The sequence below is a fragment of the Anas platyrhynchos genome, chromosome 23 (genome assembly GCF_047663525.1).
Source record: "Anas platyrhynchos isolate ZD024472 breed Pekin duck chromosome 23, IASCAAS_PekinDuck_T2T, whole genome shotgun sequence".
Classification (NCBI taxonomy): Eukaryota; Metazoa; Chordata; class Aves; order Anseriformes; family Anatidae; genus Anas; species Anas platyrhynchos.
In genome coordinates, this window is record NC_092609.1 from 7,081,255 (window position 1) to 7,107,454 (window position 26,200).

The 26,200-nt window shown below is 38.8% G+C and overlaps 1 protein-coding gene across 1 annotated transcript in view; it reads left to right on the plus strand.

Annotated features, from left to right (window-relative positions):
- Positions 1-21,950, plus strand: part of LOC139999310 (uncharacterized) — a 40,953-nt gene extending 19,003 nt beyond the window's left edge. Inside the window, 7 exon segments of the mRNA XM_072027093.1 lie at positions 11-301; positions 383-592; positions 14,654-14,761; positions 15,640-15,989; positions 18,080-18,277; positions 18,722-20,330; positions 21,802-21,950. Coding sequence (XP_071883194.1) covers positions 11-301; positions 383-592; positions 14,654-14,761; positions 15,640-15,989; positions 18,080-18,277; positions 18,722-20,330; positions 21,802-21,950 — 2,915 coding nt within the window.
- Positions 21,951-26,200: the final 4,250 nt, after the last annotated feature.

Sequence of the window (26,200 nt, forward strand, 5' to 3'; positions counted from 1 at the left end):
TCTTCCGAAGAAAAAATTGACCTTTCAAAAGGGTACTCAGGGAAAAAGAGTAGTATCACTTCAGTGGCTGTTAGTTCTAGTTCACTTCAAGGTTTGCCAGAAGATGGTAAGAATGAAACTCCCAAAGAGCAACAGGGTATACTTTTGGAAGTAACCCAATCAGGAAAAGAAAATCCATCGAAGGCAGGCAGAAGGAAAATAGTTCCTTCCAAATCTGAAGAAACTAGTTCAACCTTTCTCAGGGAAAAGCTTGTCTTGCCTGAAGACAGAGGTCAAAACGGAATCCTTAAGGAAGGTGAAGGTACAGCTCTGGAAAATAACTCATCCCAGGAAAAACAAAGGCAACTGAGAAATAAGAGGAAAAATGTACAATTCAAACCAGAGGCAGCTACTTCTCTTCGTGACAATGGCAACTTGCCTGAAAACGGCAACATTTCGGAAATGCAGTGTTTGATACCCACTGGTTCTGAAGAAAGTAATCAGTCTGGAAAAGGAAAAGAGGTTAACCCTACCCAACAGACAACTTCCACTTCTCGCAGAAGAAAATGTCTGTTGCCAGCAGATGATGTACCACCTAAAAAATCAAAATCAGGTGAGGAAAAAAAAATATTTCTATTTTCTACATATAGCTAAGTCTAGAATTTTGTACAGGTTGTTATTACTGTTGGCTGCCATAGTCTAATGTAAATAGAGAGTGGGTCTTTAATGTAGCAAAGAGTGGTAAGTAAAGAAGGGGCTAGGTTATCCTGTACAAACCAGATGTTTCTCCAAAGCAGAATGGATTGATTGTATGGCATCTGACAGCTGTATTCCTCTTCTGCTGAGTTATTCAAATGCTCTCATGCTCTTCTGCTGTCTCAATCCGTAACTTGCAGGTTAAATAACAGCAATTAACTAACTTACAGGTGGTTATGAGCATAGCATGATAATTACATTTGTAGCACCCATTGTCTGTGCTTGTTTTCTCCTAAATACCATCTAAGCTCCTGCTTTTGTATGTCCAGGTTTTGGGTAGCTTGTACAACTTATCCGTGCTGTAATGAAGTTGGTGCTAGAAGGACTTGGAGCTGTATTTGAGCTCAAATGACAGCAGAAGTTCCACATGTCTCTCACTTTTCCTGTTTTTCAGTTTTATTTTCCCCAAGCCAATAGAGCTCTAGCTTCAGACACTTGAAATATTCCCTAAACCTTTCAGCTGGATGTGATAAAATTTTAAAGATACCACGTTGTAATAAGAAATTATCGTCAAATAAATATAATAAAATGGAAGTAATGAATCTTTACAGATGCACAAAGAATTTTCTGGCAGGTTATGTGCATTAATCCTGTTGTGATTTGGCCATGCTCTCGTTTCATTTCTCTTCATCTCTTTATCTGTTACATGTGCTTATCCAAACGTAACACGTACATCTATTGTGGCAGGTTCCCCTCTTGGTTTATTGACTTCACACTTCTGCTAGTTTTCACTTCTTGACACTGCTACATGCACCTCCCAAAGGACTGATCTCTCCCAGTGCTTTTCTACCGGTCTGAATAGTTTCTTTTGGGGGGAGGTCCTTTTTCCCCACATGGATTTTAGTGGTGGTGCTTGGGTCGATGCTCATCTCTTGGAGCAGCTTCACTGGTCTGTGCCATGTGGATTCTTCCAGAAGCGTCCAGTGTGTTTGTTACAACTACAAGCCTGACTTTGCAGTTCTAGCTGGACAATAAATTAGTTGCTGTACATTCATTTTTGCTGTTTTTTTCTTCAGTGTTAGATATGTTTTAGTTTTACATATCAGTAGAAGAATTTTTAGCTAAAATAATAGCTAATTGGTTTTGGTGCTCTCATTAATGTTAACCTACTTTCAGAAATAGCTGTATGTCCTTGGGGACCTATTTTAAAGGATATTGGATGTGCAGAAGTGTGGGTTTTGTAACTGGTTTGTTGAACTCATAGATGTAAGCTTTGGAACGTAGTCATTAGGGACATCTCCCTTCAAAAACAATGGAACTGAAGATTGACTTTCTATAAAATGCTTGATTTATGATATAAATTTCCATTTAATATTTCTGTCTACGAATAGAGAATGATGAAAACGGATCACCCAAAAAAGGGAAAAGAAACAAAACTGAAGAAAAACTTGAAGGCAATGTGAAGACAACTCAGACTGCTGGAGGGACGAACAGGACAACAAGATCAAGCACAAGAGCAAGTGCAAGAACAAGAAAATAGTCTTAACAGTTAAAGAGCCAGTTTTTAGAATGATTCTGTAAATGACATTGGAATTTTTAATGTGACTTGACTTACACTCAGATTTTAAGTTCAGATTTTGTAAAGCTATCGCTGATGATATTATCTAAGTACTTTTCTTAATATGTTTACAGATATGATGCCGCCTGTTTTAGTAGATACATATAGTGGTTCCTATACCATGCGATGCTTGTGCAGAATGGCAGGTAGAAAAATAAATCTTTTATGCTCGTATTTATCCCCTTTTTTATGGTAATGAGTACAGTAGCCAGGAAGCCATGTTACTTTACTGCCAGTGTAATTGTAAGCTATTTTCTGCTTAAATTTTATGTGCTTAAGTCTTATTTTTTCATTAAAGTTCTGTAAATATTCTTTTAAAAACTATAGATTTATTAGTAGAACTACTATGAATGAAAATGCTATTTAAAAAAAAATAATTTTACTGAGAAGTACGGGTTTGTAAGCCATTAAATTTGTAAACAATTTAGGACTTAAGTGTTTTGTGTTCTTAGGAATAATTAAAGATGTAATTACTACTGTCCTCTTACAACCAAATTTAATTTTTTTTAGCCAAATGCCATAATTTTTGGAAGTGTAATGTGGGTGCCTCTGAAATTCAGGCAATTCTCTTGTAAACATGGCCACGCTGTGCAGTGCTTGTAAAGGGAGGTGAGCACTGGGAAGAGGAGCAGTGAGCGTATGAGGTTGCGATGTTGCCCTTTTCAGAGCTGCAGCTGATGTGGAGTACTGAATGTGGTTTGGAGAATATTTTCTAGAGGTCAGTGTCTGCGGCCTGTGGATAATGTTGGCGTGCACACATCTCAAAGGGTGGTAGCTTTCTGTTCCTCTATGAAATGCAAAAAAAAAAAAAAAAAAAATTCAGCTCAGGTATCTATGCATTTTTAAAACCCCAGTTAAGAACCTACATTTTCATATAGTCTAGGAGGAGTAATAGATTTCTATGGAAGGACAGATAGAGTTTATTTTCTGATGTTTTTCTTAGGGCTTCTTTTGGAGAAGATGAATGGCCCTTTGGGCAAGTTCTGATTTGTGAAATCCGTGTTTTCAAAGTGTTACCACAAGAGGAGTGAGGGGTTGCTTCCACCAGCTTAGGTTGCAGCCTCTGAAATGAGAGGAGTATCTTCACCCAAGATGTTTAATTGGCTCTGTGGTGCAGGATTTATGATCATCCCAAATTCCAGGACATGTAGCTTCATGCTTCTTGTCTCAGCAACAACTCAAGCAGTAGGTCTAGACTAGTGACCTTGGAGTTTTACAGAATTTTACCGATTTTACTGGATCCATATGAAGTCCTTGCATGTTGAGCAACTCCAGTTTCCTTGCACTCATTTTCTCCTGCTCTGTTTGTGACTCAGTCTCCTTAACTGCAACAGGGAGACTTCACAAAGCCATCTTCACGAACCTAATCCTGTGTCGGCCCCTACTGGCTGCTGCTTAGAAGTATCCCTTTTGGTTGGTTTGGTTGTTTTCCAAAGAAACCTGGTGATAGCCACCAACAGATTCAGAAGAGAAACAGGACAAAGCAGCTTGGCATTTGTAACCCCTTGAAGGTGATGTGCTTGGGATCAATTTGTCATTTGGCTTAGTAGCTTTCCCTATGCAATGTGGGTAGAAAGAGGAAATAACAGCAGCGCTTTGACCTCTGGAAGCTCATGATATAAGTACCCTTCTAGGTCAGCTTCACAGCCTTGCTGTCTTCCGTGTTCCAACCTGTATTTTTTGTTCTTGCAGTTATGTAAGAGAAGCAAGTGCCTCTAAGTTGCTCTTTCTCTGTCATTTCAGTCTTTAATATCATCCCATAATTATTCAAGGCAGTAATTTCTAACAAATCAAAGTCCTGAGGCACACCCCAATTTTTATTTTTTATTTTATTTTTTTTTTTAGAATGAGAACAGGGCTGAACTCTTGTGCTGTGAGAAAATGCTCCATTTTAATTGCATTACACACAGCCTTAATGATAAGGGATCATTCCATCTTCCCTAATTTAGCTAGTACGTGTTCGATAGTGAGGCGGCCTCCATACCAGAGGAGATGAAAGCCTTGGGCAGAGGCACGGAGTTGTGAGGGTAGAGGAAGAACACTTGCCAAGTTTCCATCACTGCATTGAAGGAGCTGCCTTGTTTTCCATTCAGTAGCTGCAACTAGGATATAAGAGGGCATCTTGGCCTCTGTGCCAAGCTGTGCAAAGTGAAGAGCTCGTCAGCGAGATGAGCAAAGGGGCATTTTGTTTGGGTTTGTTGAGTGTCACAGGTTGTGCAAACAAGACATTCACCACACAAAAGCTGTTCTGCATAAATGTTACTCTTGACTCATTGGATAAAACCTAATTAAGGCTTTCCTAACAGGGCAATATTCTTTTTTTTTCCAAACAAAGTTCTTGAAAGAAGCAGGAGGGGGGATTCTCGGCTCCTTTTCACAAACCACTTCAAAAGAACTGAGAGAACACCCTTAACTAGATAGCGCCGCTAGGAGCAAATCATTTTTCATAGCACCTGGCACACTGCGTTAGGGTATCACACATCCCACCACTTCAGCTGTGGTCAGCACGTGTCTGCTGATGAGCGGGGGCTAACGAAGCGTGCCAGAAGCTGGGCTGTGACTGCTTAACCCCACTGCCACACAGGGCCTGAGCTTGCTCCCCATGCAGCCACTCGGGCTTATTAATTGGGGCTGCGATCCACAGGAAAGTAACTGCTCTGTGGTTGTTTTCTGTAGAGCAGCTAATGCTCAGACTAAGTAAATTGACTTGAAATATCTAATTAATAAGTAAATAATAGTCCATAAAGAGCAGCTGACTCTGTCTGCTGAGATACTACAGAAATGGGGCCTCGCTTAGCAAAAGAGGTCCTAATGGCCTTTTGGGGCAGTGCAAGAAATTCCCTTCTAAAGATGATTGTTAGTTTTGTCCTTGCTTTTATTCTAAAAACCAGTCTCGTCCTAACTGACACCAGCAGAAAGAGTCCACACTCTTGTTTTAAGACAGTATCTGTGACTTTCATGCAGCAGAATTGGTAATTCTACAGGTCACGTTAAAGGTTTTATACAGGATTTTAAACTCAAGTATTTGGTGTCTCTGATTTGTTTTGAAGTCTGTCTCTTCAAAACTAGTAAACTGATATACATGTATATATATATGTATATACATGTATTTTAACAAGTTTTAAAGATCAGCAGCCTATGCACATCATTTTGGGGAGCAATGGTAACAGTGATTTGAAGTAAATTATGCATCTGTTTAACACAGAATGGGAATAAATAACCTACTTTAGTTGTAGAATCTCAGAGGAAAGCAAAGTCCTACCAACACACCTACAGTGAGAACAAGCTCCAGTGAACCACACATATGCAAACGTTATAGCCTTATTGAGAAATAGAGCTGAACACAGGCATATTTTCTGATTCTAATTAATATATATATTTTTGTCTCCAGTGATTCTGTCTGATATCTCATTTTTTGTTTGCTCCTAGTTTGTGACTTTCTATGTATATGTAAAGTATGCATATAAAGTTATCAAAGTTATACACTTATATATATTTTTCAGAGCTGAGTTACCAATTTCTGAACATACTAAATGCATAATTAATACTTGATATACATTTGATATCTCTGTGGCAGTGAACTAATTTATTTTCTACTTTTATATTACTATTTAGTACAAGCTAAACATGAGTAAAGAAAAAGTGGTATCCATCCCTAGGCAAATGGTGACGTGTCGACTAGATCTGTACCATTACAGTAGTTCAGGGGGACAGAAGGTGGTCAACCTTCATCTCGTGAGACTCACAGCCCCACAAGGAAAAATGTGTCATAGGATTATTTTCTGTAACATAGTACGCATAAATATCTTGCAATTTGCTCTCAAGTATAGCTAGGAGTCTCAAGTTAACTATTTTCTCAAAAATTTTGATGGCAAATATAAATGTGCGGTTGTCATCCCATGTCTTGTGTCATTGGTCATCTCCTGAGTGTACACCGACACTCAGCTCCTTCCAGGAATCTTCACCGACTTTGATACTGCCAAATCAATAGCCTTTAGGTTATAAACTCTACAAGAAGCCAGGTATTTTTGCCTAAATTGAATGCCTAACTTGAAAGAGCCCTTCAGAGCTGCAACACAGCTGAAAATAATTCCCAAACTGCCCTACTTCGATTTCATTCTGCTTCATTTAATGTGTTTCTGGAAGGTGGTGGTGTCCTTAAAGAATGCAAATTGCAATTCTTTTATTACACGAAAATATCTTCTAAAATGGTCTGAGTCTCAAGCTAAAATATTCTGAGTCTTATGCTAGGTAAATATTCAAGGGAAAAACAAGGGTACCTATGCAGAACTTCTGAAAGAAAGTGACACAAAAATAATTTAAGAGAAACTCAGAAATTCTGTAATGCTTATTTTCAATACAAATTGTAAAATATCCTATGTGGAGGTATTTATAACTCCATCACTACCTTGATTTATTTACCTTTGGGATGTGACTTTACAGTGTCCTTTTCTGTCCCCAGGTATGAACTGTAAGTGATCATAGCAAAGACTTCATTTACTTATGTATTTATTTATTTATTTCCAAATACTGTTTGGCTTTCACTTAAAGAAATATTTCTGCATTTTTCAAGAGGCATAGACTGAAAACATAAGGTGGAGAAACAGCTGATCCTTAGCATTGGAAGTGTATGTAATTTTTAATATAAGGTGTATGTAATTTTTAATATAAGGAGGTGTTAAAGTGCCAGGCAGATGTCGCCATAATGTCTTTATCTGCAGTAAAACTTCTGTACACCACATAATGTGCTATGTGTCCATTGAACTAGGATGTTTTGACTATGGATTTTGAAAGAATGTAATTAAGTTTCTATATATGCCTCACTTCTTTTAATGTCTTGCCCTAGAAAGTTTTTGTTTGACAATAGTAAATAAAATAAAGTTGACTTTAATTCTGTGTTTGTGTTTTTGTTTGTTTGTTTGTTTGTTTTATATAATAAATGTAGCTTCCAGGAATTCATAAAAATATGTTTACAGTTACTCATGCCTTTATTTGGATTCATAGTTTTCTCTGTATGTGTCTATATATTTTTACATTTATAAATATATTTTAAGGAGGAGAGAGATATTTAGACAGTAGAACAGTAGAGAATGAGTACTAAATAATGTTGGTGAAGAGTGGTGGTGAATATCCATGGCCAGGTAAAATAAAAATAAGAAAGAATATCACAGCTGCCTTTCTAATATAATTTTCAGTAATGGTATAATATATACTCTCTAGAAAGGCTTTTAAATAAAATTTTAAATAACATTTTACATGGATACAGTAAGATAGTAAATATGCAGTCCATTTTATTATTATTTTTTATTATTCTATTTTTGTTTAAGAGCCTGGTCACATTTTATTAAAATGGGTAACTAAAATATTCGCTGTAAGGCTGAGCGTTTAGTTAACTCGGTATTCATATTTTCTAAGCAATCTTCCAAAAAAAAAAAAAAATAATAATAATCCTGACATTAGATTTTAATATTTCAAACCTGTACTGTAATCAATGGTATAGTTTATATAGAGATATGTCATTTACTCTTGACTTTCTCTTTCATATCCAATATCCTTTCTGACTACTGTGAGTTCATAGCTCAAAAAAGTTTCTTGATAACAAGATCAGCTGCTTAATTACAAGAAAACCTGTATTGGTTTGAATTTTCCATCTTTTAATTTGTATCTTTCCATGGCATTCCTCTCCTGACTTGACACTAAGGTGCAATGCTATTTTGAGAGAACAGTGTGATTGTAGTTGTTAACCTTGATGCTGAGTTGTAAACACTGTCAGGTTCGATAATTTCCCAAAGGCTGAGATCTGATGGAGCCAATTCTCAAAGATTAAAAGATATCAGGTAATTGATGATCTTTGAGGATGTCATCTCCATAGATTCTTATTTCAGCTTCCTTTCTTGCTTCTTTAGGATAGAATTTATGGTTTGTCCTCAGGGGAGGAAGAAAAAACAAAAGAAAACAAACAAACAAAATAAAACTGAAACAGGTGGAACTTGCACCCTTCTTTAAAAAAAAAAAAAAAAAAAAAAAAAGCCTTTGGGGTTACTTGCATCTCCAAAACTCAGTTAGTGAATATTCTGAGGCTTGTGACTTGCGCTTGTATGTGCACTTGAAAGGCTCAAATTTGGGGAGGCAATACACTGGAAGAAGGTGATGTAGAAGTAGAATTTTAACTGTTAGTTATATTGGGTCATCTGATAGCTTTTTATGGTACTCAGGGTAGATACAAGTACCTTCTTATGCTTAATTTGAGCACCTCTCCCTAGCAGGAAGTTGAATATCTCTGTCTAGAACTATTCCGACTTCAGAACAGCACTTTAAAACACGTTCCTGACACAAATCCTTTATCAGAAGTGTCCAAGCATTAGGAGAGATTTGGGCTCACTGAACTGTGATGCAGCAGTACTTTGAAAGAGAAGTTTAATCAAGTTTGAATGCTTGAACAAACACAATATTCTGTGGGATTGGTGTTGTTTTAGTGTGTACCTGAATGCTTTTCCATTGCAAGAAAAACTTCTTAACAATAATGGCGCAATAAACTATTTTATTAACCATAAAACTTGCGTGCCATTTCTAGAAATGCATCTTTTGCCATTGAGAGTGGGAGATGAAAGGACTGCTCAGGCTTGCAGCCATCTGAAAAGTATATATATAATTTTTTTTTTTTCTCTAAAAAGGGAAAAAAAAGTTAATATTTAACTTCCATATTTCATTTCCTCAGTATTATTTCCTTCAGTGACAGGATCGTATTTTGGAGGAAAAGACCTAGTTAAAGAAGTGCTAGTGGAGTAGAAATTGGGAAGTTCTGCAATTAAGAGCCTTTACCAGGCTCCTGGATAGCTTTGAAAGCATATAAGAAAATCTAAATGGCTACTGTATGGCTTAGAAAAGATCCCATGAACTTGTTTTTTTGCTATTTTCAGAGAGAGTTGCATCTACCTTTTTATCAAATATCTTCATGAATACCAGAAAAAATCCAGGTATCCTTGCCATTAAAATGTCAAAAAAAAATTGCCTAAAATCAACTAATTAGAGCTTTAAATTATATTTAAAGATTGGGCTTTTCTTAACAAGCTAAAAGCACGTTTACTAAGGCAAAGTAAGGCAAAGTGTTAAATCCTTGGTTTTGTTTGAGAGAAATATTCTGCAAGCCAGCCAACTGTGGAAGTTGTGTGAATTTTGTACTTAATATTTTGCGTACGTACATAAAGCTCCAAATGATCTATTTTTAAATAAAGGACAATGATAACACCCTGTAGGAGGGTCAGACAGATCATTTTGTCAGAAATCACATGTAAAACGAGGGCCAAATTCACTTTAATCGGACCCACCGAGAACAAGTTTCAAGTCAAAGCCTTCAACTCATTTACATCAACAGCCGAGACTTCTAGCAGTCTGACCTGGTAGCTGGGCCAGGTTAAAACAAACAAACAAATGAAAAACTTTCATCTGTTGCTGTTCCAGTCTGTCAAATTACCAAGATAAAATCATTTTACTACTGTGTTCTGAGGTGTATTTTAGTTAGTGAATTACTTCCTAGCCCTCCTCTTAACTGCCTGGTTCCTGTCAGCAAAGTCAGGCCCACCAATTAGCGCAGGCTAATTCTGCTCCTTTTTATATGTGTGCCTCCTTTGTTATGCTGTACATTGTTCACTAGTTGGGATATCTACTGACAATTAGGGAATGAGGCAGACACAAAGACTAATTTGATCACCCGGAGACCTGCCTCCCAAGATCCCTGTGTAGGCAGTGGAGACACAGCAGTACCTCCAGGGCACTCCAGCTGAGGTTTCAGCTCGCCTTCGCCCTCTAGAGAAGCCTCCTTCTTTCCATTAACTACAGGGAAAGACTGGCATCCCCAGGCAAGAGATGGCCCCTCTCAACCACGCTCCCATTTTAGTAAGGGAAGTCAGCGACAGAGTTTGACTTTTGAGTTTCAGGGCAAAGGCTGCTCGTCCGCCACGCTGGAAACGGGCCTGGTCCGGCTGCCTGATGGAGCTCATCCCAGCCCAGCTCCCGACCTGGCCCCATAGGCACCTTGTGCCTCCAAAATCAGCAATTCCCTTTGGGCACACTTCTATGTGCTCTCGGGACACTCCTGGCCTCACCAGGAGGACAGAATGAGGGAGGAATGGCAGTGGGGTGAATCTTTCACGTGAATTAAAGTCATTAAGTAAGGTTCTGTTAGGTTAATTGCGGTATTGATCCTCCAAGTCCCTCAATTTGGAGTAGTATATAACTGATACAATTTCAGTTCAATAATTTTTGTTGGTGAAAACATGCATTTTACCTGTATTCAGCTTAGTTTCTTTATGCCTTTTTCCCTAGCCAGTTCACACACTGTCAGTTGTAGACTGGACTGCCTGTAAGTGTTGGGTGTATGGCAGACATCATGGATGATAACCATTGAGACACAAATATTTTAATTGTTGAACATTCAAATTCAAATGTTGGTCAAAATAGTTTTGATACCACTGGAAAAATTGAGAGGGAATCTGGTTCTTGAAAATTTAATCTTTATGAAAACACTTAAAGATGAGATGTCTTTAATTTATGAAAACAAATTATATCAATTTGACTCTTTCAAAGTCAAATTTAAAATTTCCCATCAATATCAACATTCATCTGGCAATTTATTATTCTTTGCTATCTTCGTTTTTTGTAGAATCATTTTAAAGTTGTGAATAACATGCTGTGTGCAGTGTCTGTGTGCAGTGTCTCAGTGATAGTCCTATTATATGGTGAGATAAAATCACAGGCCTTCCTGGTTAATCCTGGATATGTTTCACTTAAAACAAACAAAAAACAAACAAACAAAAAAAAAAAAAAAAAAAAAGCAAAAAAAACAAACAAACAAAAAAAACAAAAACAAAACAAAAAAAAAAAACATTTTTTTGCTGTTAAACCTTACATTCTGTTAAGGAAAAATTCAGGTAAAATAAAGTGCAAGACTGAAAGGCTTATGGCAAATTTGTAATGAGGAAAATATTTCACAGAATCGCAGAATATCCTGAATTGGAAGGAACCCACAATGATCATCAAGTTTAACTCCTGGGTCCTTAAATGACCGCCCAGAAAATCAGACCACATGTCTGAGAGCACTGTCCAAATGCTTTTTGAACTCGAGCAGAGAGTGAGGACAGAGTGAGGTCAGCACTTAGCACAGATTCTGGAACTGTATGACGCTTTTTGTTGTAGAAACGTACTGGATGCTTGGACACTTGTACTGGATGCTTGGACGCTCGTACTGGATGCTTGGACACTCGTTAAGATTCAGCTTGAAATTGTGATTTCTGACTACAGCAAATCCTTTGGAATCATAAATAGCTGTGAAGTCCTGTTTACACAGCTGCCAGTTAAGGTTATTGTGTCTGTTTTGCTTCGTAGTTGCGAAATCTTGGGCAGAAGTGGTAAAATTGGGTGTTGCAAGACCACAGGCAAAGGCCGTTAAAAAACGTGCCCCAAAACGAAGACCAATGAAGAAGACAACACAGTCACCAAAGGTATTTGTTTTACTTCTTTTTAAGGTTTGGGGGTTTGCTTAACCTTGAAACAGCTTGTTGGCATTTAACTGCAGAAGCTGGAAGTTTGAGATTTTGGCAAGATGTTAAATGGGTATTGGTGTCTTTCTCACAGCGTGTAAATCTACTTGAATTTACTGAAATGTATTAATTCAAAACATCTTAAGAATGTATCTAAATAACTAATTGTGTTGGGTGGATGGAGTAAGTATTTGTCCCTTGTCTGTAGTTGAAGCTGTAGTGCTGTTTGAAAGAGGTTCTGTTCCGGTTTAACCACTTTACGTGGTGGTGAGGTTGGTCGTTGGATGATGGTGAAGGTCTTTCCCAACCTAAAGGATTCTATGCAGGTGGAAAGGAGTAAGACTGAAAGACTCTCAGGATAATCCCTGAGCGTTTCTGAAAGCTAAGAAAACTTGTCTCAGATGCTCATTGAGCGTAGTCACTCAAATCTTAAACGAATATATGAGCTGCATTTCACAACGAATCAGCCCTTTAAAGTAGCTGCAATTTAACCACTTCTGTATGCCCAGCAGTCTGTATTAGCTAAACACGACCAATAAATTCGTGTGGCTAAAGCACACCTAGAGTTGAAGCTGGCTGTGTCTGTGAGAGAAAATAAAAAGGGTTTTTTTAGATATGTGAATGGAAAAAGGAGAACTAAAGAATACATAGGGCCGCTCCTTGACAGGGAAGGTCTTCTCACAGACGATGACATAGGCAAAGCAGAGACGCTTAACGCCTTCTTTGCCTCTGTCTTCAATGCCGATGATGGGCTTCGGGACCCAGGGTGCCCCGAGCTGGAGGACCGGGACGGTGGGGATGACAAACTCCCAACCGACCCTGAACGTGTGCGGGATCTGCTACTCCACCTGGATCCCTACAAGTCCATGGGTCCGGATGGGATTCATCCCCGGGTGCTGAAGGAGCTGGCGGACGTCATCGCGGAACCTCTCTCAATTATTTTTCAACGATCCTGGGAGTCTGGAGAGGTCCCGGTAGACTGGAAGCTGGCAAATGTTGTGCCGATTTTCAAGAAGGGTCAGAAAGAAGACCCTAGCAATTACAGGCCTGTCAGTCTCACATCAGTGCCTGGTAAAATCATGGAGAAGATGGTTCTCGAACGTATTGAGGCGCACCTGGGGGACAAAGCAGTCATTGGTCCCAGCCAGCATGGGTTTGTGAAGGGTAGGTCCTGCCTAACTAACCTGATTTCCTTTTATGATAAGATCACCCGTATGGTAGACCAAGGGAAACCAGCTGATGTGATTTTTTTGGACTTCAGCAAGGCTTTTGACACGGTTTCCCATAGGATCCTACTGGACAAAATGTCCAGCATACAGCTAAATAAAAACATCATACGATGGGTGAGCAATTGGCTAACGGGCAGGGCCCAAAGGGTTATGGTGAATGGGGCTGCGTCAGGCTGGCGGGCGGTCACCAGTGGGGTCCCTCAAGGCTCCATTTTAGGGCCGGTACTTTTCAATATTTTTATAAACGATCTGGATGTAGGAATAGAAGGCATTTTGAGCAAGTTTGCTGATGACACCAAACTTGGAGGAGTTGTGGACTCGAATGAGGGTGGAAAGGCCTTGCAGAGGAATCTGGATAGGTTGGAGAGCTGGGCGATCGCCAACCGCATGAAGTTCAATAAGAGCAAGTGCCGCGTCCTGCACCTGGGACGGGGAAACCCTGGCTGCACGTACAGACTGGGCGATGAGACGCTGGAGAGCAGCCTAGAAGAGAGGGATCTGGGGGTCGTGGTAGACAACAAGTTGAATATGAGCCGGCAGTGTGCCCTGGCAGCCAGGAGGGCCAACCGTGTCCTGGGGTGCATCAAGCACGGCATCGCTAGTAGGTCAAGGGAGGTGATTGTCCCGCTCTACTCTGCGCTGGTGCGGCCTCACCTCGAGTACTGTGTGCAGTTCTGGGCACCACAGTATAAAAAGGACATGAAACTGTTGGAGAGTGTCCAGAGGAGGGCTACGAAGATGGTGAAAGGCCTGGAGGGGAAGACGTACGAGGAACGGCTGAGGGCACTGGGCCTGTTCAGCCTGGAGAGGAGGAGGCTGAGGGGAGACCTCATCGCAGTCTACAACTTCCTCGTAAGGGGGTGTCGAGAGGCAGGAGACCTTTTCTCCATTAACACCAGCGACAGGACCCGCGGGAATGGAGTTAAGCTGAGGCAGGGGAAGTTTAGGCTGGACATCAGGAAGGGGTTCTTCACAGAGAGAGTGGTTGCACACTGGAACAGGCTCCCCAGGGAAGTGGTCACTGCACCGAGCCTGACTGAATTTAAGAAGAGATTGGACTGTGCACTTAGTCACATGGTCTGAACTTGGGTAGACCTGTGCGGTGTCAAGAGTTGGACTTGATGATCCTTAAGGGTCCCTTCCAACTCAGGATATTCTATGATTCTATGATTCTATAATAAACTTGTGGAATCTCTTGAGTGATTCTGGCTAGGTTTTAAATAAAAGGGATCTTTGTGTCCTAATTTTTATTTATTTTTTTCCTTTTTTTTTTTTTCCTTTTTTTCCTCCAGAAAGAAAAATAAAAGGTCATTTTAGCACAGGTCATGCAGAATCTCCTGCTACAGTAGTTGTAGGCAGAGCGCACTCTACCACTGGTAGAATAGCTGGACAGGTCCCTAAAGTGGTGAAAAATCCAATCTCGAAACAAAACTTGAATATGGATGAAAGCTTCACAGGTACGTTGTGAGATTTTTAAAACCTGTTACTGGTTCTGCCAACTGTGCACTTTTTTTTTTTTTTTTTTTTCCGAAACAAGTGCTCATTTTTCTGAATATAATTTATAGGGCTGGCTGAGATGTTTAAAACTCCAGAAAATACAAGTGGAGAAACATCACCTTCAAGCACTGTTCGTGACAGTGATCTTACACCACCGTGCACGACAATGGACACTTCTGAACTGCGTACTCCTGAAGAATCTGGTATGGTTGTTAATTGGAAAGAAATTATTAAAGTATACTTTGGGGTAGCTGTGTCTGCAACTCACTGATAGTGCATAGCCTAATGCTAGGCAGACTTAGTGTAAAGATAAAGCATCTTGCAACCATTGATTTTTTTTTTATCATGTATTGGAGGACATTTTCCAGTAGTTCCAGTTATTTTTTTTTTGGTAGGTGTTATTTTTTTATTCATTCAGTTTTATATCGAACTTCTAAATGCTGAAGTATTGTTTCAGGCAAACCTTGTGTTGAAGCATGGCAATCCTTTAATCAATTGTCAGGGGATACATCTAGATTCAATGACAAAATCTTACGGCAGGGAGTGGTTATGCTGTAGAATTTTGCAAAGATTCTACTTAAGAAAAATGTCAGATTAGGAAGATTTGTGTTAAGATGATCCTTAGCTTTTTTTTTCTGTCTTTTGCATATGACTTTGCATATCAGTCGTGTTCCTGAATAACTCAGAATTCTTTAAATTCTGTTTTACTAAGAATTTAGCAAAAGTGAGCATCTAGTGAATCACCAACAAAAATCAAGAATGAATTATCCAATATTCAGAGTAGTAATACTAATGATTTTTATCAGATTAAATAAAAAATCATCAAGGTTTTTTAGGCTTAATTTTTTTAACGTATGCTGTGCCTTGTAGGAGCTAATTGCCTTCTTGCTAATTACCAAACCAATTGCTGAAACACAGTTTTGGATTTAGCTTGTAGAAAGCTTTGGCTGATTGAATCCATTTTTTACTTAGTTATACAGCGATTGGAATGTTTGGATTTCCTGCTTAGTTTGTTTGCCAAATTAGATAAACCTACTGTTTATTTCAGGAGAGATGATGGTGTCACCATTAAATACTCCAGATTCTTCAGGAGAGATACTGGATTGTCATGACATCTCAGATTTGATGAGAGAGGAGGAATCTCCAAAGTCTATATTTGAAATAATGTACTCCAGAATTCCAGAAGGAATAGCTATGCTGGAAGAAGATCTTGATGTGGACAGCGTATCATTAAGTGCAGAGAAACAAGCCTCTCAGGTGAAATTGGAAAGTAAAAGGAAAACACCAGATGAGAAGCTGGAGTCAGTCAACGTTGGATCAGCCATCAAGCAGCCATTAAAAACCCCAAAGAAGAAGCCAGGACTTGTAGAGGTCCTGTCGGGCATCAAGCAGCTTATGAAGACTGCCAAGCAGAAGTCAGAGGAAACAAAGGTAAAATATTTTCTTTAGCTTTTGGAAAGAGTTTATTTAAGCTTGGAGCCTGTGGTTGAAGTGAACTCTTAGGCCATCTAATAAGACATGTTTTATATCATTGTATTTTCATTAAAATATCTCATGCACAAGACCTGTGGCTGACAAAATACCTTCTGGAAGAGCACCTGATGTTTATTTGAAAACAGTGAAGTTGACAACCTGTGTTTTCCTTGGTAGCTTTGTCCAGGTGTGAATGGGTAAAAACCAGAAGATGCAGCTGAGTACAAATTTGAAGGAGCACTTTTTTTCTAGTCATTTGTTTCTGTTATGTTTAAAGCACCCTTAAATTACTTACAGACTACAATGGAGTTCTTTCTGTGCCTTCCTTTTCATAAGTGGGATATATGCATGTTTGTTTTTTTTTTGTACAGCTTCTTCATAGCTTGTAGATTAAATTCAAAACACTTTTTTTCTTTAAACATCCAAGAGCACTGAGCTTTTGCCAAAATTTGGTGTTACCACGTAGTCAGTTGATTGCTCTTCATGCCCATAAGGCTTTCATTCACTGCTTGCTGAATGGACACCAATTCTACTCTGTTTGCTTGTATTAGGATGTACTTTGTTTAGAGGAACCCTACCTAAATGGCTGCTGAGGCTGCTCTGGGTTACCATTTTGACCTTACAATTCGCACCTTCATCACTCTTGTCATTGGTGTATTTTATTAGCCTCGATTTTTGTTGACTCCCAGATCCATAGATTAAAATGAGTATTGCTGGTCTGTGTAGAACTACAATAAAACACTTCAAAACATTCAAATGATTTAGATTCAATAACCCTCTTTTTCTAATCTTACTAGACAATGTTCAGCCCGTTTACTGAATGCTTTTTAAAACTCTACTGTGTTGTCTTTCACTGTAAAAACTGCTACACTAGCTCAGATAACAAGTATTAAGTTCAATTTTGTGGTAGTACCAAATATATGATGCAGTTAGCAAACGAAGTTGGCTTCATTTTCTCATAAAGTATTTGGCAGGACTTTTTTCAACTGTTTCACTCCCAATTTTCTATTAGTTAACTATTTCTTGTCCTGTCAGACACACACAAAAGTATTGATTATTGCTTATTTCCTTAGGTCAGGTCAGAAAATGTTATGGATCCTAAGCAGGAAGATGCTGTAACTGCTTGTACTAATGGCAGTCGTGAGTATGGTAAGTACAAACACTTTTATTTTAACTAGAGTAATAATGAATATGCAGGACTGTGTGTGTTGTTAGGAAGTTTCAACGTGTTGTAAAAATTCCAAATTATATAGTATGGAAGGAGCAAATATCTCAGGGAATTTGAGCAGTAATCTGTAACACAAACCAGTGTTGGCATTCTATTGGTGTTTAAAAAATGGTGTAGTAGTTTGATGTAATAACGGTGGCATCTCCAAACATACCAGTGTAAAAAACAAACAAACAAAAAATCACCTGTTGCTAAGGTATCCACTTAAAATCACCTTTATTTGCAAAGACTTTCAAAATATATCTTAAAGCTTGAGTGCTACCTGTCAAATAAAACAAATAACTCTGTGTACTAAACTGGGTTTTATTCTAGGAGTCTGTTTAAATCCCTGTTACTTTTTAAAATTAAATAAATTCATTTGAGCAAGACCACTTTACTGGGAAAATGAAAACTCAAGAGATACTTTGATCGGGCATAGTAATGTGTAACTTTTGTTTGTGCTCTTTTCTATATGACAAACTTTGTAGGGGGGAATAAAACTGTTTTAGAAGACAAAGGAAATACTTCACAAGATAAAGATTCTCAACAAAAGTTGTCAACTAGCGAAGACCACTCTACCCAGAGACTAACAAGGGGCAGACCAAGGAAGACTGTACATCCACCTTCAACAAAGCAGTGTGAAAAGGATTTAAATTCAAAAGAATTGCAAGGTCTGGAGAAAAAGAGCATCCAAGAAGAGATGGGAGAGATCAGTACTTCAACTTCAGTAGCTAAAAATACAGGAAGAGGAAGGAGAACAAATCTTTGCATGGAAAAAGAAATTGTTTCAAAGCATCCTGTTGAGAAAACAGTTGAAACCGTTTCACTTGTGGAAACGCAGGTTGATACTCGAAGACCAAGAAGAGGTAAAACTAAGGAACCTAAGGAGTTAAAACATCCTAGTGAGGATCTTGAGTCTTCTGAAAAAGATTCTTCAGTGCTACAAAAAGATCCTGCAAATAGGAAACAGGCTTTGCAGGAGTATGATATCAGTAGCACATCTGTAACTGAAGATGATCAAAGCAGAAAGACAGAAGGCGTATCTAGTAGCACTCAGGATGAAAATCACCAACTGCAAACAGATTTAAAAAAATCTGAAAACGCATCTGACAAAGGTAGTGTAGAAGACAGAGAAGAAATTCTTCTATTGCATCAGAAGAGGTCTAGAGGAATGAAAAAAATAGAAAACACAGAAGCACTGCTTCCACCCAAAAGACAAAGAAGAGCTAGGAATGAACAGGTTGAACAAGCTCCTTCAGAGGAACTTCATGGGACGACAAGGAAACTTCGTAAACACCAATCAGCAAAATTACTACAAGGTGATGAGCAGACTTCTGAGACTGCCCCCACAGAAGCATCTGGAAACAGAACTGAACTTGAAGTAAAGGTAACAGAAAAAAGAGGTAAGTCTTCAAGAAATGCTAGAAAACAACCAACAGAAGTAAAACCAGACATGTGCGGGATGGCACTTGAAAATACACAGAATGTTCAGAAAGCCAAGGAGACTTCAAATGAAACCATTACGGAAACAAAATCACCCACCAAAAATGAGAGGAAAGTATCTCTGGGAGATGAAGCGGAAAATGCTCAGGAAAATACTACAAAGGCATCTCAAAGATTAAAGTCAGAATCACCTTCTGGAGAGACAGATAAAATGCCAGTAACTGTTCTCAACTTGGAATTCAAACAAGAAGCAAACAGAACTAGAAGCAGGAGAGGGAAAAAAGACTCTTCAGAGAAGAAGGCTGATGAATTTGCCCAGGATGTAAACAGCCTAGATCTTATGCTTAAATGTAAGTCAGAAACAGAGGAATCTTCTCCCAAAGAGTCTTCAGCCTCTAGTTGTGTCAAGCAGGCACACCAAGTAATGAAAGACCAGAACAACACAGCTGACACATTGGTAACTACTCTAAACAGTGATGGCATTGCTCATAGACATCAAAAGCAGACAAGAAATGAGCAGGAAGCAAATGAACCAAAGCAAACTGAAATCCTGCAAGAGAATCGAACACAGGCAAAAGCAAATGCATCAGCAAGGGACAAAAGAAAAGAGATTGATCTAGCAGCAGAGGCAAAAAGTTCAGCTTCTCTCCGGAGAAAACGTGGCTTGTCAGAAACTGATGACAAAGAGGAGAGTACTAATGAAGAACAAAACGTGCTTTTGGAATCGGTGTCCTGTGCAAAAGCAAAGCCATTAGGAAGGGGCAGAAGGAAAGAAACTCCTCCAGTGTCACACACAACTAATTCCATTTCTCTTAGAAGAAAACGTGGTTTGCCAGCAGATAATGGTAAAGAAGAGGCTCTTAAAGATCAAAATGTTCCGTTAGGAGCAGTTGTTTCAAGTCTAAAAGATCAACCAAAAAGAGGCAGAAGGAATGAAGCTGCCATATTATTAGAAGCCACAAGTTCTACTCCTGCTCGGGGAAAACGTAACTTATCAAAAGAAAGTAGCAGAAATAATAATCATAGGAAAGCTAAACAAATGATTTCTGAAAAACCCTCTTCCGAAGAAAAAATTGACCTTTCAAAAGGGTACTCAGGGAAAAAGTGTAGTATCACTTCAGTGGCTGTTAGTTCTAGTTCACTTCAAGGTTTGCCAGAAGATGGTAAGAATGAAACTCCCAAAGAGCAACAGGGTATACTTTTGGAAGTAACCCAATCAGGAAAAGAAAATCCATCGAAGGCAGGCAGAAGGAAAATAGTTCCTTCCAAATCTGAAGAAACTAGTTCAACCTTTCTCAGGGAAAAGCTTGTCTTGCCTGAAGACAGAGGTCAAAACGGAATCCTTAAGGAAGGTGAAGGTACAGCTCTGGAAAATAACTCATCCCAGGAAAAACAAAGGCAACTGAGAAATAAGAGGAAAAATGTACAATTCAAACCAGAGGCAGCTACTTCTCTTCGTGACAATGGCAACTTGCCTGAAAACGGCAACATTTCGGAAATGCAGTGTTTGATACCCACTGGTTCTGAAGAAAGTAATCAGTCTGGAAAAGGAAAAGAGGTTAACCCTACCCAACAGACAACTTCCACTTCTCGCAGAAGAAAATGTCTGTTGCCAGCAGATGATGTACCACCTAAAAAATCAAAATCAGGTGAGGAAAAAAAAATATTTCTATTTTCTACATATAGCTAAGTCTAGAATTTTGTACAGGTTATTACTGTTGGCTGCCATAGTCTAATGTAAATAGAGAGTGGGTCTTTAATGTAGCAAAGAGAGGTAAGTAAAGAAGGGGCTAGGTTATCCTGTACAAACCAGATGTTTCTCCAAAGCAGAATGGATTGATTGTATGGCATCTGACAGCTGTATTCCTCTTCTGCTGAGTTATTCAAATGCTCTCATGCTCTTCTGCTGTCTCAATCCGTAACTTGCAGGTTAAATAACAGCAATTAACTAACTTACAGGTGGTTATGAGCATAGCATGATATTTACATTTGTAGCACCCATTGTCTGTGCTTGTTTTCTCCTAAATACCATCTAAGCTCCTGCTTTTGTATGTCCAGGTTTTGGGTAGCTTGTACAACTTATCCGTGCTGTAATGAAGTTGGTGCTAGAAGGACTTGGAGCTGTATTTGAGCTCAAATGACAGCAGAAGTTCCACATGTCTCTCACTTTTCCTGTTTTTCAGTTTTATTTTCCCCAAGCCAATAGAGCTCTAGCTTCAGACACTTGAAATATTCCCTAAACCTTTCAGCTGGATGTGATAAAATTTTAAAGATACCACGTTGTAATAAGAAATTATCGTCAAATAAATATAATAAAATGGAAGTAATGAATCTTTACAGATGCACAAAGAATTTTCTGGCAGGTTATGTGCATTAATCCTGTTGTGATTTGGCCATGCTCTCGTTTCATTTCTCTTCATCTCTTTATCTGTTACATGTGCTTATCCAAACGTAACACGTACATCTATTGTGGCAGGTTCCCCTCTTGGTTTATTGACTTCACACTTCTGCTAGTTTTCACTTCTTGACACTGCTACATGCACCTCCCAAAGGACTGATCTCTCCCAGTGCTTTTCTACCGGTCTGAATAGTTTCTTTTGGGGGGAGGTCCTTTTTCCCCACATGGATTTTAGTGGTGGTGCTTGGGTCGATGCTCATCTCTTGGAGCAGCTTCACTGGTCTGTGCCATGTGGATTCTTCCAGAAGCGTCCAGTGTGTTTGTTACAACTACAAGCCTGACTTTGCAGTTCTAGCTGGACAATAAATTAGTTGCTGTACATTCATTTTTGCTGTTTTTTTCTTCAGTGTTAGATATGTTTTAGTTTTACATATCAGTAGAAGAATTTTTAGCTAAAATAATAGCTAATTGGTTTTGGTGCTCTCATTAATGTTAACCTACTTTCAGAAATAGCTGTATGTCCTTGGGGACCTATTTTAAAGGATATTGGATGTGCAGAAGTGTGGGTTTTGTAACTGGTTTGTTGAACTCATAGATGTAAGCTTTGGAACGTAGTCATTAGGGACATCTCCCTTCAAAAACAATGGAACTGAAGATTGACTTTCTATAAAATGCTTGATTTATGATATAAATTTCCATTTAATATTTCTGTCTACGAATAGAGAATGATGAAAACGGATCACCCAAAAACGGGAAAAGAAACAAAACTGAAGAAAAACTTGAAGGCAATGTGAAGACAACTCAGACTGCTGGAGGGACGAACAGGACAACAAGATCAAGCACAAGAGCAAGTGCAAGAACAAGAAAATAGTCTTAACAGTTAAAGAGCCAGTTTTTAGAATGATTCTGTAAATGACATTGGAATTTTTAATGTGACTTGACTTACACTCAGATTTTAAGTTCAGATTTTGTAAAGCTATCGCTGATGATATTATCTAAGTACTTTTCTTAATATGTTTACAGATATGATGCCGCCTGTTTTAGTAGATACATATAGTGGTTCCTATACCATGCGATGCTTGTGCAGAATGGCAGGTAGAAAAATAAATCTTTTATGCTCGTATTTATCCCCTTTTTTATGGTAATGAGTACAGTAGCCAGGAAGCCATGTTACTTTACTGCCAGTGTAATTGTAAGCTATTTTCTGCTTAAATTTTATGTGCTTAAGTCTTATTTTTTCATTAAAGTTCTGTAAATATTCTTTTAAAAACTATAGATTTATTAGTAGAACTACTATGAATGAAAATGCTATTTAAAAAAAAAAAAAAAATTACTGAGAAGTACGGGTTTGTAAGCCGTTAAATTTGTAAACAATTTAGGACTTAAGTGTTTTGTGTTCTTAGGAATAATTAAAGATGTAATTACTACTGTCCTCTTACAACCATATTTAATTTTTTTAGCCAAATGCCATAATTTTTGGAAGTGTAATGTGGGTGCCTCTGAAATTCAGGCAATTCTCTTGTAAACATGGCCACGCTGTGCAGTGCTTGTAAAGGGAGGTGAGCACTGGGAAGAGGAGCAGTGAGCGTATGAGGTTGCGATGTTGCCCTTTTCAGAGCTGCAGCTGATGTGGAGTACTGAATGTGGTTTGGAGAATATTTTCTAGAGGTCAGTGTCTGCGGCCTGTGGATAATGTTGGCGTGCACACATCTCAAAGGGTGGCAGCTTTCTGTTCCTCTATGAAATGCAAAAAAAAAAAAAAAAAAAAAAAAAAAAAAAAAAAAAAAAAAAAAAAATTCAGCTCAGGTATCTATGCATTTTTAAAACCCCAGTTAAGAACCTACATTTTCATATAGTCTAGGAGGAGTAATAGATTTCTATGGAAGGACAGATAGAGTTTATTTTCTGATGTTTTTCTTAGGGCTTCTTTTGGAGAAGATGAATGGCCCTTTGGGCAAGTTCTGATTTGTGAAATCCGTGTTTTCAAAGTGTTACCACAAGAGGAGTGAGGGGTTGCTTCCACCAGCTTAGGTTGCAGCCTCTGAAATGAGAGGAGTATCTTCACCCAAGATGTTTAATTGGCTCTGTGGTGCAGGATTTATGATCATCCCAAATTCCAGGACATGTAGCTTCATGCTTCTTGTCTCAGCAACAACTCAAGCAGTAGGTCTAGACTAGTGACCTTGGAGTTTTACAGAATTTTACCGATTTTACTGGATCCATATGAAGTCCTTGCATGTTGAGCAACTCCAGTTTCCTTGCACTCATTTTCTCCTGCTCTGTTTGTGACTCAGTCTCCTTAACTGCAACAGGGAGACTTCACAAAGCCATCTTCATCAACCTAATCCTGTGTCGGCCCCTACTGGCTGCTGCTTAGAAGTATCCCTTTTGGTTGGTTTGGTTGTTTACCAAAGAAACCTGGTGATAGCCACCAACAGATTCAGAAGAGAAACAGGACAAAGCAGCTTGGCATTTGTAACCCCTTGAAGGTGATGTGCTTGGGATCAATTTGTCATTTGGCTTAGTAGCTTTCCCTATGCAATGTGGGTAGAAAGAGGAAATAACAGCAGCGCTTTGACCTCTGGAAGCTCATGATATAAGTACCCTTCTAGGTCAGCTTCACAGCCTTGCTGTCTTCCGTGTTCCAACCTGTATTTTTTGTTCTTGCAGTTATGTAAGAGAAGCAAGTGCCTCTAAGTTGCTCTTTGTCTGTCATTTCAGTCTTTAATATCATCCCATAATTATTCAAGGCAGTAATTTCTAACAAATCAAAGTCCTAAGGCACACCCCAATTTTTATTTTTTATTTTATTTTTTTTTTTCAGAATGAGAACAGGGCTGAACTCTTGTGCTGTGAGCAAATGCTCCATTTTAATTGCATTACACACAGCCTTAATGATAAGGGATCATTCCATCTTCCCTAATTTAGCTAGTACGTGTTCGATAGTGAGGCGGCCTCCATACCAGAGGAGATGAAAGCCTTGGGCAGAGGCACGGAGTTGTGAGGGTAGAGGAAGAACACTTGCCAAGTTTCCATCACTGCATTGAAGGAGCTGCCTTTTTTTCCATTCAGTAGCTGCAACTAGGATATAAGAGGGCATCTTGGCCTCTGTGCCAAGCTGTGCAAAGTGAAGAGCTCGTCAGCGAGATGAGCAAAGGGGCATTTTGTTTGGGTTTGTTGAGTGTCACAGGTTGTGCAAACAAGACATTCACCACACAAAAGCTGTTCTGCATAAATGTTACTCTTGACTCATTGGATAAAACCTAATTAAGGCTTTCCTAACAGGGCAATATTCTTTTTTTTTCCAAACAAAGTTCTTGAAAGAAGCAGGAGGGGGGATTCTCGGCTCCTTTTCACAAACCACTTCAAAAGAACTGAGAGAACACCCTTAACTAGATAGCGCCGCTAGGAGCAAATCATTTTTCATAGCACCTGGCACACTGCGTTAGGGTATCACACATCCCACCACTTCAGCTGTGGTCAGCACGTGACTGCTGATGAGCGGGGGCTAACGAAGCGTGCCAGAAGCTGGGCTGTGACTGCTTAACCCCACTGCCACACAGGGCCTGAGCTTGCTCTCCATTCAGCCACTCGGGCTTATTAATTGGGGCTGCGATCCACAGGAAAGTAACTGCTCTGTGGTTGTTTTCTGTAGAGCAGCTAATGCTCAGACTAAGTAAATTGACTTGAAATATCTAATTAATAAGTAAATAATAGTCCATAAAGAGCAGCTGACTCTGTCTGCTGAGATACTACAGAAATGGGGCCTCGCTTAGCAAAAGAGGTCCTAATGGCCTTTTGGGGCAGTGCAAGAAATTCCCTTCTAAAGATGATTGTTAGTTTTGTCCTTGCTTTTATTCTAAAAACCAGTCTCGTCCTAACTGACACCAGCAGAAAGAGTCCACACTCTTGTTTTAAGACAGTATCTGTGACTTTCATGCAGCAGAATTGGTAATTCTACAGGTCACGTTAAAGGTTTTATACAGGATTTTAAACTCAAGTATTTGGTGTCTCTGATTTGTTTTGAAGTCTGTCTCTTCAAAACTAGTAAACTGATATACATGTATATATATATGTATATACATGTATTTTAACAAGTTTTAAAGATCAGCAGCCTATGCACATCATTTCGGGGAGCAATGGTAACAGTGGTTTGAAGTAAATTATGTGTCTGTTTAACACAGAATGGGAAAAAATAACCTACTTTAGTTGTAGAATCTCAGAGGAAAGCAAAGTCCTACCAACACACCTACAGTGAGAACAAGCTCCAGTGAACCACACGTATGCAAACGTTATAGCCTTATTGAGAAATAGAGCTGAACACAGGCATATTTTCTGATTCTAATTAATATATATATTTTTGTCTCCAGTGATTCTGTCTGATATCTCATTTTTTGTTTGCTCCTAGTTTGTGACTTTCTATGTATATGTAAAGTATGCATATAAAGTTATCAAAGTTATACACTTATATATATTTTTCAGAGCTGAGTTACCAATTTCTGAACATACTAAATGCATAATTAATACTTGATATACATTTAATATCTCTGTGGCAGTGAACTAATTTATTTTCTACTTTTATATTACTATTTAGTACAAGCTAAACATGAGTAAAGAATGGTATCCATCCCTAGGCATGTTGACCAGATCTGTACCATTACAGTAGTTCAGGGGGACAGAAGGTGGTCAACCTTCATCTCGTGAGACTCACAGCCCCACAAGGAAAAATGTGTCATAGGATTATTTTCTGTAACATAGTACGCATAAATATCTTGCAATTTGCTCTCAAGTATAGCTAGGAGTCTCAAGTTAACTATTTTCTCAAAAATTTTGATGGCAAATATAAATGTGCGGTTGTCATCCCATGTCTTGTGTCATTGGTCATCTCCTGAGTGTACACCGACACTCAGCTCCTTCCAGGAATCTTCACCGACTTTGATACTGCCAAATCAATAGCCTTTAGGTTATAAACTCTACAAGAAGCCAGGTATTTTTGCCTAAATTGAATGCCTAACTTGAAAGAGCCCTTCAGAGCTGCAACACAGCTGAAAATAATTCCCAAACTGCCCTACTTCGATTTCATTCTGCTTCATTTAATGTGTTTCTGGAAGGTGGTGGTGT